Below are 15,507 nucleotides of genomic sequence, written 5' to 3'. Positions count from 1 at the left end.
CACATGAAAAAAGTAGTCGCCATAAAGTTCTTACCTTTTAATAATTACAGATTAGGTAGGAAGGCCTTGCATGTATGTATGCCCACATATTGTGGTCTATTGTACATACATTTGGCTACTCTAGCAAATGTCCTGAGGGCATAAAAGCACCTCTCAGGTCTCTGAGTCCATGATGAATGTCTCAAAGTTTGGCTGGAGCTCCGACACCAGCGCCTCCACGAAGTCCTCGATGGTAGGACGCCTTTGAAGCATACCTGCAACACAAAAGCACACACGGTCAAAGAAATAAAATAAAAAATATCTTCTGAACAAATATCATTTATTTCATTAAGTTTGGACAATGTGTCATATACACAAGGGTAGCCGCAAAATACTGATAGTTTGGCACATTCCGATTTTTTTCCAGACCAAAATGTTTGTAGCAAACAAGTGAACTCAGACACGTGATCATTATGAGACCATTGACTGTTATACTACAGAGTAAACACGAGTACGGCGTGAGTTTTGTACATTTGTACGTGAGCTCATGCGTGGAAGACTCCCCTTTGCTGGCTTTGCACTTCAAAAAGGCGCTCGCTTTGAAGTCGCTTGGTTTGCCCCTGTGGACCTGGCTATGTAAATAGACGCCTTAACCACACTCACTCCCTGACTGGGTTTCCTACATTGGTAACACACCCACATCTGCACGGACACGCATGACTGGCAATGCCAAAATGTTCACATGGTGAACACACACAACAGAGTGTATCACCAAAGCTGAGAACTAGGTATGGCACTCGAGAGCAAGAGATGCTCGTCTCCTCTTATAAAGCCACCCGCCTCACCCTGCCCTCTGGCTATCAGATGAAACACGATGTCGGGGTGTCTGACATGGGCCCAGCTCCCGAGGGGAACATCCACCCTTCCTCAAGGCAGCCCACATGAAAGCATCGATTCCATCAATAGTGACGTTGCTCCCTACCAATAGCTGCCAATAATTTGCTATGAAAATGAAGCTCCAACTGATCTAACACAAGGATTGTTATTTCAACCGGTGTTTCCCATTTCCATTTAATAGTTCATAGACAATCAATTTAGTTCACCTGTAAATGTTTTAAGGTTTGCCCTGAAATGTAATCTAAATCCTCTGATATTTGCGAGGAAAAGAGACTTAGCCAGCCTGCAAATAGCAAAACGTTCATGAATATACGTATATATTTTTTTGAATGCCACAAAGATCTTTAATGCACGGTTTCTACGAAATAGACGAAACTGATTTTAAAATGTGCATTAAAGAACTTCTAATCCATCTCGGACAAAACGTTCAATAACTAGCTCCTCAGAGAGAAACCTTTCTCAGCCCAAATCCCTGAGAGAGTTTGGAAGAGAATGCCAAGATAACCCCGGAGCCATAACAACACTCAGCAGGATCTGATTGGATTGTTGAGGGCAAAACATGGAGGGGGTGGAAGAGAAGAGACAAAACAAGAGAACAATCATCTCAATGTAAGAGAAGAGTTGAGCAATGTGAAGCCTTTAAAGTAAAAACGGACCACACATAATCTGCCTCATTCCTACGCACACCCACATAAATGTTTTAAACTGTGTAACAGATATGCAAATATGTATCAGAATCCCTCTCACTGCTGAGCAATGCTAAAGAAGAACCAAGCTGGCTCCTGCTCATTGCAACCAGAGAATGTTTTCAACAATAAAGTTCATTTTCAGTTTTACAAGGACACGCAGTGGATGGCTTGTTTATTTACTTGAAAGGGTGGTGGGAGATGGGTATCAAGTTCAGTGACGACCTATGTGACCTCCTAACAGCTCTGAGCCTGTCATAATGAGCGCTTTGGGGATGAAAAAATTGGAGAGCCACTTGGAAATTGTTTGAAATATCTTAGATACCGCCAAGAAACAATTTGGCCACTGCGTGGAAAATTTCTGAGGAGCTTTAGGTTTCAGTAAACAAAATAATTGCGGGTAGTAATGCGAATGATGTTCCCATTCTGAAAGTGAGTCCACCAAGTAAAATAATTAAAAGAAAACGTAAATAAAAAATATATGTGAATCAATATATTGTGGCAAGTGTCATTGTTTGCAATCTGCATGCACTCTGAGAAGAAGGAGGCAATCGAGAGTTATACATGTTATATACATGGCTTCTTATTCCACCCGTTTACTGCTGTACAAATAAAATTTGTGTCTAGCCAGTCTGAATGCTTCACTAAACCTGGCTAAGGATCCCAATCCTCTGGGCTTGGCTGTGTTCCTGTTCTTTCATAATTTTAATTGCAGGCATTTGGGGCTTCACAACTTCACAACCATATGCATTTAAAATGAGCGCAAACCTCAGCATTCAGTAACTTAAGCTAGAGCCGCAATGCTTCTGTTGTTTAATGTATTTCAGTATTAACAGAATTGATATCCAAAGCGGCTTTGTGGCTGCTTCAAGTATCTCTTTGAGATGCCTCCTCGTGACTATTTGAAACATGTCAAGATGCAAGACATTACATCTCTGTTTGACCTGCAGGCAAATGATGGGACTCTGTAATTACAACTTTGAAGTTTGATGCCATTTCTTCAAACCACATTTAGGAGAGGCCCGGAAAGAGGAGCAAGACATTGGTTGATGGTACGCACTGCCAGGAGGCTTCCTTAGTCGACTAAGCACTTTCAACACTCCCTGTCTGTCAGACAATTGATGGTAGCGTCTAAGAAAGGCAGTGAAGCAACCTCTTATTACGAGAACAATTTCAATGGAAAACATATAAAAGATAATGAAAACATGGAGAGTAAGAAGAGATTAAGCAAGATGTTGACAATTGTGGTTGACGAGAACATTGGAGACATTCAAGACATGGTGACATTTTTCTTGAAATGATTTATCCAAGTCTCTTTTTTTACATCACAAAAAGACAAGGGTGTGTTTATATCTGCCTTTTACTCATGAGATCAAACATTCTGAACTCATTGGTCAAGGCTATGGGAACGGTCCAAGGCCATAAAGGCGCTCTCTGTGGCCTAAGAAAAAGGTCAGTTTAGCTGCTCGATCAGCTCTTTTCTTCCTCTTCACCCCCTCCCACTATGTCTCCATGCCTCTCTGCAGGTTTGAATTTCAATACTGTCTCTTGTAGAAAACAGACGGCAGCATGCAGGACAGGGAACTGCGTAGTCCTGGTTGATGGGCCGATCATTTTCCATGCTGCTATGCCTCCTCTGCCGCCTTACTGAAGGGAAAGTTCCACACTGCCATTTACAAGCGCCTTTGTTTGAAAGGATTATGTACAGCTGGATTGTGTATCCTTGCTCCAGTCTCCAGTGACCTTCATATTTGTCTCGAAGGGGTATTTTGTCACTCTAACCTTACTGAACAAAAAAATACTTCAATACAAAAGACGACAAATGACAATTATAAATTATATTAAAAAAATATTGATTCTGTAATAAAATTAAAGGTGTTATTACAAACTTGTTAGGGTGTCTATACTCATTTATGCTGAGCACTGTATGTCACTCCGGACATTGAACTATGTAAAAAAGAAAACTACAGGGTTTGATCAGACTTGGATAAGACTTCCCCTGCAGGACCCTGACCTGCCCTCTCCCAAACTAACTCGCTTGCAAGTTTAACAGCAGCGCTAATCCCAACAGTTGGGATGTGGAGCTGGCTGTCATTTCCGAGGCAAGGAGCTGTTCTGGCTGCAGCTGGAAGTGTGGCACAGTGTTGGAGGAGGGAGGAGAAGACCCTTGGGGAAAGCCACTCCCAAGTGTCTGCTGATGTTTCTGTTCTTAACTCCCTACTCGCCTTCTCCTTTGGAGTGTCTTGTTCTGACATGTCACAGCCAGAGGACGTGGGGAAGGAGCCATTCACACACACACACATGAAAAAACAACCGTTAAGTGCTGTAATATGTGTGCCTGGCCAGTGGTTGACGATGGCTCTTTATACAGAAACAACGCACACATATAAAAAGGTCTGTTAATTCTTCCAGGTCAGATCCTAAAACGTTTGTTGACTTTTGTTTACACATAGGTTATTACTATGAAGTTGAAGGACGGAACAAACTTTGGAAATTGGGAGCGGTTGTTGCTAGGTGCTACTCAACTTCATGAACGAGCCACAGTGACACGCCAAAATGCTGCAGGCGTGTAGGGTATGTGTCGAAAACAAAGAAAGGGGAAAAAACATCTACTGTTACTTCAACTTGAAAAAAGTGGGAACATTACTGAACTGGATTGACCAGCTGTGATAAGTCGGTAGTTGTCACAGACAGTGGTGATTCAACATCATTTAATTTAGTGGCATTGGTCATCATCAATTGCAAACTGCCAAATTTCCTGTAAAGTAGGATTGCACAGTGTGTTAAACTGCCAAAGACATTGTGCTGCATGCCAAAACATACCCGCACATTTGTAAATGTCTCAAACAAATGTCTAACTGTTGTGCGGCTTCAGCTATCTGTACACCAGAAGACTGATAAGATTTGGGGAAAAAAAATCCTTTGAAAATTATAATCTCATGCCTTCTCAGATTTAAAGACAGGTTTAACAGTTTTTAGTCACAGCCTAGTCTCAGACTGAGCTTTTACAAAGACTGTGAATTTGGCAAGAACACTATTTCCAAGACTAGATTTGTTAGTCATTTTTCCCCACAATAAAATGTTTTCTTATCCTACTCAGATGCGTTTGCGCCAGTGTTTCTTCTTCCATGCCGCTTTTGTGATTGGAAAAATAACCAGTTTTCTGGGTTTGTTCAACCCAATATATTGGTGGTTTGTTCTGTAACGTACGTCGCCATCAAGCTTGTCATATTGTCAAGACTAGGAAAAAAACGGATATAAATTATTAATTTGACTTAAGACATTCCTGTCTCGGAGGTCTACACACAAATCCTTTGACTTCATCCGTGGTTTAATCTCTGACATGTACTGGGACCAGGTGTGAGCATTTCCAAATCATGTCTATGCAACTAAATTTGCCACTTGTGAATTCCGATTAAGCTATAGGACCTTCTCAAGGATGATCGGTGGAAACATGATGCCCCTGGGCTTAATTTTGAGCTTCATGGCCAAGGCTGTGAAGGTGTCATCACATGTACTGCTTCAAAGACAGAAGACAGTGTCCATGTCCATTCAATTTCATTGGAAAGGTGGTCACCTAGATTTATCTAAGACTGTGTCTGTGTTACCTTCTACCATCAACATGGGCTCCTTGGCTCCTCCATGGGCTAACATCTCTCGACGGTAACGCTCACCCATTTCCCTGCAAGACACATGAGAGAGGTGATGATGCTTTAGCCACCAGTGAAGTGGTGTTTTTGTCATACCTGTTTAAAGGATCCTGAACGAAGCACTGCTTCCACACCATGGAGGCCACGGCTCTGGACATGAGGTAAGAATAGTATTTGGCTCCATAACCAATGAGATGGCTAAATCTCAGCTGCCAAGCCTGTGAACCAACATAACACCTAAGTAAATGGACATTTTGATGTGATGCGAAGCAAATGTGTGAGAAGCACCAATGAAGAGTCATAAACCACTCCATCTTTAATCGAGTCAAAGTGGGGATGTCATTCTCATCTTTTGTCGTCGTTTCCTCTGTCATTATTGCTATCATTTATTGTTCAGTTTTACTCCAACGAAACGCTGACAAAACATCAAAGCCCAAGCAGGGATCTCCCATTTCAAAGGACAAAACATGGAAATTCCAAAACGGGAAACGGATTCCTCTCATCTATTCACTGTGTAGTTGCCTTGGGGTCTGTCTCCATGACATTGAAGACGTTCTCTTATGGTTTCTAACTAACTACTCAAACTACAGGGGAATTCAGAAAGTTGGGAAAGACGGCAGCTGCCATAGTTTTCAAAAAAAGCCAACAGACCACCCACCAATCATAATTTAGAGACCTGTAGTTGTTTCAATCCAAGACTCTTGATTCACAAAATGCCAAACATTTATTACACTTGTACATAAATGAGGTAACTAATGTGAAGCATGTTTTTGTTTGTCAAGAGGACAAAGTTTGTCAAGAGGACAAAGTGTGCAACATGCCTTCATATTTTCTTTATCCTGTCGATGATGACGGCAGTGGCTGGAGTGGCGACCACAGCTGTCAAGGCCGAAAGCTGGACTAAATTCTGAACTGAGAGAAGACTGTGAAATCCCTAGATTTAAAAATAAAAAAAATCATGGAGCTCTTTTTAGTTCACCCTATCAATTATGTGTGTTAGCATGTTTCATTCCGACTGAGGTCATGCAATGATCATGTGGCTTTAACTGTGCATCTACAGCAAATACTTGTTGCTTTGGCATTCAAGCAAGGGATCACATACTAGCTCAAACTCTTGCATGCTGATGTTTATATCCAAATATTATCCTCAGCTGAAGAGCAGACCATGTGGTCCGTGTTACTTACAGTTGAGCTTCCCTCTCTCACACAGCCAGGGATTGATAGTGGCACTCTGTAAATTATACACACGCTAGCCAGAATGTTTAGAATCTGTCTCCCAATAACCCATTAGCCACTCCAATGTTTCCTTGGCTGAGGATACCATTCCTGCATGGATCTACTAAATTGGGCGGATTAAAGTTCCAAAAAGATATCAGCTTTCACTTTCTATGCTCTCATCCAGTCGTGAGTTTGTATTTCAGGCACTGCTGCTTCTTATGAACTGAGTGGAGTTCCCTGTCCAAAGAATGCTTGTATCTTGAATTTTTGCTTGCAAGTAAAAGCAAAAATATCGTCCCAACATGGGTTCCATTTCGAAGGCACCCTCTATTTCAAGGAATTTATGCCGGTATGTAACAAAACTATGCAGATAGCAGCCCACCATTTTTGCCCATCTACAAACCAACACTAATGGCATCCTTGAGAGTGAGGTACAGCAATCACAGCTCAAACTGGGAAAATAATTCTGCTGCGGTTGGCTGAGGTAAATGTCTGCGAGAGCTCTCAATGCAAGTTGAAAAGAGGGAAACATATTACTGTAAAAAAAAAAACCTATATGTGACAGTAGCATCTGAAAAACAAGTAAGGCACGAGCTGAAGCGTGGGTGAAGAAATACTGACCAGACACTGACATTTGGGCATAGATACTACAACAGCACTGCGATCTCTCTTCATCCAGGCTTCCATCCATCCATCTCCTGAACCGCTTACACACATAATTATAGCTAAGGCCCAATGAAGGCCACTCCTTGCCTCCATTATGACTTTGTTTTGGATTCCCTTCTTCCTCCTGGCCTTTTCTTCTCACCCACAGCTGTAAATGTGTGTGGGGGGGAATGACGAGCTTTTTTTTCATTACAGGAATTGGACGAACAGTTTCGAATATTTCCTCAAGGGAGATGTCATTCAAAGATCTGCTTTGTGGTTTTACTACATCTTGAAAAAAAATCTTTAATCTTGAAAACTGTGCTGGGACTGAAAAAGAGGACACTAAAAGGCCACACGATGATTCCCCAGTGCAGTTTGTGGCACTACAACTGCAGCGCTGCGGCAAATATTTTGACAAAAGTATTGGGACACCTGATCAATGAACAATATACACAGCAGTACATTAAACATTTCTGGGGAAAAGGAGAAGCGAGTTACGTGTTTCTGGTCTACGCTTGCTTCAAGCTACTGGAACGCCCTTGCAGACTAAACACCCACCCAGTTTCTAAGCAGCTGTCCCAGCAATTTGAGTCCACATGCAGCTGTTCTGATTTTGGTGCATCAGATAAATTATCAAATGTTTCCACGTGCCCCCTGCAATGTGTTCAAGTGGTTATTGCTGTTTGGCGCATTGAAGGAGTTTTTTCATATGTAGTTATGAAATGTCCTACTTTGTGAGAAGGCAATGAACGCATCTGGAGTCTGCTGACTAATGTGTACGAGTACAGGTGTCTTAGAAAAAATGGCCACCAAAATAACTAATTTCATAAGCAATTAGATCACCATTGTACCAAAGGTAATATATACTAATATACATGCTTAAAATTAACTGTAGTAAGCTTAAAATAGCATGATACAATCCCTCTAGTTTTGTATAATCACTATACATATGAATCTAATAGTTCGTTACTGGTGCTTTTTAAAGATGAAAAATCCAAAGTTGTACTTTGAAAAGATGAAGCAATTTATTTTTCCTCCAGCCATCTCTGTGGTGTGCCTGCCGTTATGTTCAGCAATTCACCTAAGCTTTTATTCAAACACCTCTACCACTGAGCCGGAGGAGACGGGAAGCTTAAACATTCTGCGAGACAATTTCACTAGGGCAACAACGTGCAAGTCGTTGATTGCGGATGAGCATGTACTGTGAAACAGCGAATGACTCATTAAATCAAATACAGGGTTTTGATTTCTGTGGACACTTTGGTAACTGGAACATTTTGAACGGGTATATGTAAATTACAGAAGCTTAATGTTATAGCGGCATAAAGAGTCAAGAATTTGATGCTATCAATGTTATAACTATGCATAAAGTCTAGCGACCAGAATTTGGTATGCCATTGTACCCTAAATGCAGAAATGTCAAAAGTGTGGAGTCCATTGGACCATTGGAAGTCTCTTTGATCAAAACTTTCCACAGAATTGTCCAGGACATCTAGGTAAGATAAAACATTAGGATTCAAACTTACTGTATTTGGTGTGTAAGGCAAGCCGTAGAACTTCTGCTGCATCTCCTTCAGTAGTTCAGTGGTGGAGAGATTTTGGGGTTTACTGTGGTATATCTGGTCCAGTGCAGCATAGAAAATCTGCCCAGGGATAACAGATAACCACTGATTGTACATGTTTGACATTAAAAGAAGAAACTAAATAAATCTGCAGTACAAAGTATAGAAGACTTTTGTCTGTTAATAATCCCACAATGCAGTGTGCAACAGAGGAAGTCAGAGAAACAAACACAAGATGTTAAAAAGATGTTCACTACCGGCGTGTAATGTAAGGTGACTTTTTGTTTGGTGGTACCTGCAACTGGGTGTCTGCAGCACCGCACACCTTCTTGGACTCACACAGGCGGGTCACCATACTCTCAGGCAGAGGCTGACGAGACATTGAAAAACAGTTCATCATCTACTGAAAGCCGACGGTAAACATTTCTTAAACTTTTGAGCTCTTGCTTTTCGTGCATACATTTGAAGAATAGTACCTGTCCAGTTTCATAATGACGTGCAAACTGGCTGACGACTCGATAGTCAGAGGCAAAGTACTCCATGAGGATGGAGGGCACTTCTGCAAAATCTGTTGCACATCTAGTTCCTGGAGAATTGAAAAGAGAATAGGGGGGAGAATGTCAACAATAAATGGCCCAAATCTTCATTCGCTACACTTTGGCACTTTGGCTTAAGTTCCTCTTTTAGATCCCATTTGATTATGAGGGATTTTCTAATGCTGCGGCTGCACATTGTGTAAAAGCCTTAAAGTTAAGATTTAATGTTCAACCTGCTGACCTCACCTGTAACATGCTGGTAACGAGTGCGCCCTAGCATTGAATGCATGGCGTGTCCCATCTCGTGGAAGAGGTTCTCCATCATGCCTGGGGATAGCAGGGTGGGGGCACTTCTGGTGGGGTGGGGCAGGCTCAGCATCAGAACCACAACAGGCAGCTGGTACTGACCCGTTTCCTGGCACCAGCGACCGCCCCGGATAGTGAAGTGACAGTCCTACATGGGGAGGAAGACGAAGGGCAGCCATAATATAATCTCTTTTGTAAGTACCTTGAAGGTAGAAACGGGCTATACAAGTGAAAGCCCATTTACATTCATTGTTGTGTAATCTTTTTGTCGCAAGATGATAGGATTGTACTGTTTTGGATTCTGTGGTGGGAGGGAGGGCTGCTATCTTGATTCCACAAAAAGCAAATATGAAGTCCTTTAACAAAAGTGAAGGTGCTTGTCCATTTGTCAGTTGGTGTCTCTGAAAGCTAATAGCAGATGTTTAGTTTCTACAGGCAAGACTTTACCAACTGCATTCTGAGGTCCTAATTTTGTTGTATACCTGTTGTACAATGACAACCATTGTGTTGATGGAGGTAATGACAAAACGAGTAAGAAGCAGAAGATTGAGCGTGTGCGTGTATGCTCACCTGATGAGGTTTGTCTTTCCGCTGAAAAAAGTCACAGTAGATATATCCAAGTAATCCCTCTGTTTCATGAACTACAGCCTGTAAATGTGCACAAACATATGGAAATTTCAAACTTGGAATTTATGTAAAAAAAAAAAATCAGGCAACAGGTTAGCACACAGACAACAGCATACCAATTTGCGCACGTCGTCGCTCCACACCTCTCCAGCGTTGGGGTGTTCGGACATGAGGGAGACACCGTAGAGCCGAGAGAAGAGAATGTTCAAACCGTCCATGCAGGCCCCCAGGGAAAAGTAAGGGCTGTACAGACTGGGTTCGATGTTGTACCTGAACCATAACCAAAAACACAAGAGAAACAAAAGACACATCTAAGATCTAAAAGTATGTATGATAGGTTGTCTTGTTGAGGTTGGACTATGTCCATTAGAAACAAATTAGAAAAGAATTTCATGAATGAATGCACACCTCTTTCAGTGCCAACTGAAACTGAGCAAGCATTATTAATTTGGTCAATGGCAGAATCTTCAATACAGTGCTACTTGTAGCGAACTAAAACAGAACGGCTGCATTCCAAGCTTATTTGTGTATATGCTGTAAATGCAAATAGAATTTTACAATAACAGAGTAGTACTCTTGCAGCAGTGCATTCCCAGCTAAATCTGGGCAAAATGAATAGACTTATGCTAGAGTTTCAATAGAATGGTAGATTAGAATACACCTGGATTAGCCCAAACGTCTCAACTATATTTGTTTCCACTACTCGAGTAAATGGAGTAATTAAAATAAGAATGTTTTCTAACCTTTCGGCACGCAATACTCCACTGAGGAACGGGTGATCCCACGGCATGAGCTCCTGTGTCAACACAACATGTGAGTTCTCATAGATGACAAAGAACCTGCAATATAGCTGGAAAGGGAACCCACCGAATGCCGAGGGTTGAGTTTTTTCTTCATGTCACTCATCATATCAAAGTCCTTTGTTGTTCTGTGACATTGGGAGGAGAAGAGCAAATAAAAGTCAGAAGTTGAAGATTTTTTCCATTTTTACATTCATTATTTATTATTCATTTCCCACGAATAGTGGGGGTCCACTGTACATGATAAATATGATCAATTATAGAAATGTTTCTATAATTTCTTTCTCTAAATGTACCTGTCTGACAGCTTATCTGTTAAGAGTTGAAGAAATCTCATCACTGTTTCTGAAATATACAAATATGAACGCAGCATGAAACAATAAATAACATAACCTTCATAAGCAAAATCCATAATACTTTTGTAGCTCGATTGTGTGAAGACAGCCACAAAGAATGACACCTAACAGGGCTCCAGTCTTTTTTTTTTTTTTTTACTAGGATCAGAGTGGCCCCTAACCTAAAATATGAAGGAAGTTGTTTGTAATAGATAAAACCAAAATGTATGTCTAAAATGTGAAGGGCAAAATGCCACTATTAAGGTGCAGTCTGACGCCCTGCTTAATTCTGTTACTGGAAAGTTATTCCCATGCGCTCCTCATTAAAAACAGACAGAATCGTCCAAAAGGCATAAACAAGCAGTAATTATCTGTGGTTATAATTGAACCTGGGGTTGTTGCCATTGTTCCCTTCAAGGCTCTGTGGGCATAGGAGTCGTATCCCACCAGTTTGGCCAGCTTATATCTGCATCTTAGGAGTTCTTCCAGACATTCCATCAGGTCTACGTTTGGATACAGATAAACCCTGTAGGCGATTTCTCGGACCTACCAGTGTGAAATAATAACAAGAGACATTATCCCTCAAGTCTGAACATACAAATTATTTTCCAATTATGAACACCACTAATTCAATACGCTAAAATGGAATTAAGCACTGTTAATATGAAAATGTTATTTGAGTTACTTTCATTCACCCCAGAACGCACACACAAAGCCAAATGAAAAATGAATTACTTGAACAATGCATTAGACCTGCTTCCAACCAGGTGGTTATATTATCCATTGTAATTTGTTCAATGCCAGCGTGACTCAACTTTCTACTGTACTTATCTGAATAGTTAAATTGGTATGCTTACCCTCATTTTCAAGTTGTCTATTTTGTTTTCATTGTCTTCTTTGTTATGACAACATTCAACAAAGGGCAACGTAAAAAAACTGCTGATCATAACTACTGCATGGTGTGCAGAGGATCTATTTCAAGATTCAAGAGTTTTTTATTCGCCATGTTTGAGCGTGCCAAACAAGGATTTTGACTTTGGTAAATCACAGCCTCAGTTCAACATTTATTTATTTATTTGTGGGTATGTGAATTAAATGGAAAATAATAAAGACCATCAAAAGAAAAACTCTAAACTATTCATCTATTGATCTTCTGCCCTCTGGGAAGAGGTACAGGAGCCTGCGCTCCCGCACCACCAGACTCACCAACAGCTTCATACTCCAGGCTGTTAGGATCCTGAACTCTCTCCCCCCTTCTGCGTAGCGTCCTATACTTTTGCGCTATATTCTGACTGTCTGCTGTATGCACGCTTGCTCCATTTTTGCTCCTCTTATTTATTATGTTATTTGTTTATTATTTATTCGTCACTCTTATTTATTCATTGTTTGTGCCTTCTTGTTTTTACTTTTTGTGTTGTTTACTTGTATGTATATTGTGTACTATGTCTTGTCACCGTGGGATAGTGGGAACGTAATTTCGATCTCTTTGTGTGTCTTGACGTGAAGAAATTGACAATAAAGCAGACTTTGATCAAACTGTTGAGGGCAATCCCAATCAAATGCGACAGGCTGTCATAATGCTTTTACGTCAGCATATCTGTGGTTGCTTGGGGGCAGAACACATTAAGATTTAATTGCTTGTGATTTGAAGTTATTGTGCATAAAATATGAACAAAACTTTGGTCCTGCATGATTGAGCATGAATAGCTCGAGCCTCATGAGAAGAAGCGGTTCAGAAAGTGGACGGATGGGTTCTGAGCACATTAAGCTTAAACATATGTTATGATTGCAATTAAAATATGTCCTTTGTGAAAAAGAAACATGAAATGGTAAAACATAGCCATACAAAGCACTTGAAGGCATCTCTTGAATTAATTATGAAGCAACCGCGCCATCTACTGAGCAATGAGAGCAATGTTCGAGATTTGGTCACACACCAAGTCATCCGGAGAGTCAGCGTGTAATCCTCCAATTTCCACAAAACTTCCTGTGCTGGCAAAGTGCAAGTGGAGATGTTCGGGAATGGCTGACCTGGCGACTCTGTTGGGCATGTGAGAGCCAACCAGGAATTCATTGTTTAAATCCAAGAGCTTCACGTGGAGAGCAACTGCCTCTTTCCTCTGCAATGTGAAGCGACAACAAGACAAATGTCTGTCATTTCTGTCTGACTGAGGGGTTGATTTCTCCACACGCAACAAGCCTCTCACCAGTTTCTCATCGAGATGAATCCCGCTGATTTCAAAGTCAAACATAAATAACTCTGCCACTCTCCTGCAAAGAAGCAATATGAGATTATTTTTTAAGTATGTACTGTAGGTTACATTGGGACATGCACCGATGGTATATCCTTGGAAAAGAAAAGCATAATGAATCATAATGAACACATTCTTAGTACAATTAAACCTGTGCAATTGAACTCTAAAACTTGTCTTTCCCAAAAGAACTAACAGAAATGTGTCACAAGGACACATTTTTGCAATCAATACGTTTATTAACTGTTGCGAATGTGTTAAATCAAATTTAAACTTTACGAATGTTACCCTTTAATGTGGTTGTTCTTTTTTTTTTTTTTTTTTTTTTACAATTAAGTGTTGCACAAAGTCAACTAGACCAGAGTTAAACCTTTGATACTTGCTGATATAACATTCGGCATTACTTCTGGTGCATGTTTTATATTTTGCCTATTCACAATTTAGGCAATTACTTAAGAGGGACTCTATTGTGATGGGGCACCTTGTGTCTGAGTCCAGCTGGGCCACAAGATCCGGCCTGTCCAGCAAATTCTTCAAACTGTTGCATAGCTCCACATTGGTGTTCAACCTGTATAGTCAGCATGATTTCATTGTCAGATTAGTGCTAGTACTGACGAAACGAGATCGTGTGTTAGCCCTTTACTTCTCCACGACTGTGCCGATCTCAATGCAGGTCTTCTCTGCGGCCTCGCGGTACACTGGATCAGGATGTGCTACTTTAACAAAATCCGCCTGGAAATGGAGAGACAGATTTGCCTTACAAACAACTCAATCAGATGATGTCAATGTAAGATTCTTGGATTCTAAAGTTATGACATGAGGGAAAAAATGGAACCTCTCTTTGAATTTGTTTTCATATGATAGTGGTCATACATTTTGGAAGGCAACAAAAGCTATTTTAAAAACTTGTTTGGTATTGGACAAATAAAGCAAATCCCACAACAGGAAAAGCAGAACAAAAACATATCATAAGAGGATGGAGCAAAAACAATATTGGAATCTGATTTTTGGGCATATTTCATTTTAAGGCCAGAACGCCTCATCTGGTACTTGGTGCTGAACTTACCAAGTCCGCCACTTTACAAAGACCATCAGAGAGCTGGTCAAAAGCTGTGACAGTCTCAAGCCCTGGAGCAGAAGTACACACTTTTTTTATTAGCAGCTGTGTGTTCTTTAGAGCCACCTTTGTGGCCACCTGAAATCCAGCCGGAGAACTCAGCTCTGGCAAGCCAAACAAACCCTACAATCAAACGTAAACACAATTAGATGTTTCAAGCATTTCAACATAATATTAAAACTGTGTCGAGTATTGCAATCCTCTCTTGACACAAATAAAATTCACAAATTAGTTGTCTCCAATTATTCATCACATTTTAAAGGTCCTTACACGAGTATCACAAAACCCATGCATTGACATCATCCCTGACCTAGTGATGCAAACAAACTTGAATGTGTGTCACCTGCCTAAAAGGCCTTTTTCATTTCAATATTGTGCAGAGTGCTCGAACAGAGATTAATCGAATATAAATAACTGCTGTCGCACTAAAAACGTGAGATATCAGAACAAGTCCCAATCCTGTACTCACCACATTTTTCTCAAACGCTTCCAGTCTCTTGTGAGGTTTGGCATTGAAAGCTGCACCAACAGGTGACCATGTTGTGACACACTTGCGAAAAGACGTCCACAGACTTCTATTCTTCACACAGGAAAGCAAACTTTTACTCATTTTGAATTACTGCCCGTTACTGATGCTTCTTCTGGTGCCGACTGAGACCCTCAGAGGACATGCTAATCCTAGGTTCGGTGCTAGCTTGAGCTGAAAAAGTAAGTTTGACAAAATCGTGGAGCGTAAATAAGCCAAATAACAACCAATACACGCTAAATTAATATTATTCACAGAAAAGGTAGCCTTTGTCACACATAATATTGGTACACATCAACAAACAGATGACATGCGGGTATTCAGCTGCACAAACGGGCGCCGCCTTCTTCCGACAGTGTTATGGTGGT

The 15,507-nt window shown here is 40.8% G+C and overlaps 1 protein-coding gene across 2 annotated transcripts in view; it reads right to left on the bottom strand.

Moving 5' to 3' along the window:
* LOC119132785 (mitochondrial intermediate peptidase-like) overlaps nt 1-15,507 on the bottom strand; it is a 17,108-nt gene extending 1,601 nt beyond the window's left edge. The window contains exons 1-19 of one of the 2 annotated variants that reach the window (XR_005099938.1): nt 15,083-15,507; nt 14,563-14,736; nt 14,140-14,228; nt 13,978-14,064; nt 13,452-13,515; nt 13,182-13,364; nt 11,634-11,790; nt 11,206-11,254; nt 10,977-11,037; nt 10,853-10,905; nt 10,226-10,379; nt 10,053-10,130; nt 9,423-9,630; nt 9,117-9,226; nt 8,936-9,010; nt 8,605-8,721; nt 5,309-5,430; nt 5,171-5,244; nt 35-254 (exon numbers count right to left, since the gene is read on the bottom strand). Coding sequence is in view for 1 of the 2 variants with exons in the window: in XM_037268267.1 (XP_037124162.1) it covers nt 154-254; nt 5,171-5,244; nt 5,309-5,430; nt 8,605-8,721; nt 8,936-9,010; nt 9,117-9,226; nt 9,423-9,630; nt 10,053-10,130; nt 10,226-10,379; nt 10,853-10,905; nt 10,977-11,037; nt 11,206-11,254; nt 11,634-11,790; nt 13,182-13,364; nt 13,452-13,515; nt 13,978-14,064; nt 14,140-14,228; nt 14,563-14,736; nt 15,083-15,223 (2,097 nt within the window). In the remaining variant the exon portion in view is untranslated. Of the gene's footprint in view, nt 1-22; nt 255-5,170; nt 5,245-5,308; nt 5,431-8,604; nt 8,722-8,935; nt 9,011-9,116; nt 9,227-9,422; nt 9,631-10,052; nt 10,131-10,225; nt 10,380-10,852; nt 10,906-10,976; nt 11,038-11,205; nt 11,255-11,633; nt 11,791-13,181; nt 13,365-13,451; nt 13,516-13,977; nt 14,065-14,139; nt 14,229-14,562; nt 14,737-15,082 lie in introns of those variants that run through there. The other variant, XM_037268267.1, reaches the window with a different exon arrangement.

This window comes from Syngnathus acus, chromosome 13, assembly GCF_901709675.1.
Source record: "Syngnathus acus chromosome 13, fSynAcu1.2, whole genome shotgun sequence".
Classification (NCBI taxonomy): domain Eukaryota; kingdom Metazoa; phylum Chordata; class Actinopteri; order Syngnathiformes; family Syngnathidae; genus Syngnathus; species Syngnathus acus.
Note: the sequence above shows the minus strand (reverse complement) of the source record. Positions and strands in the feature narration are given on the sequence as shown.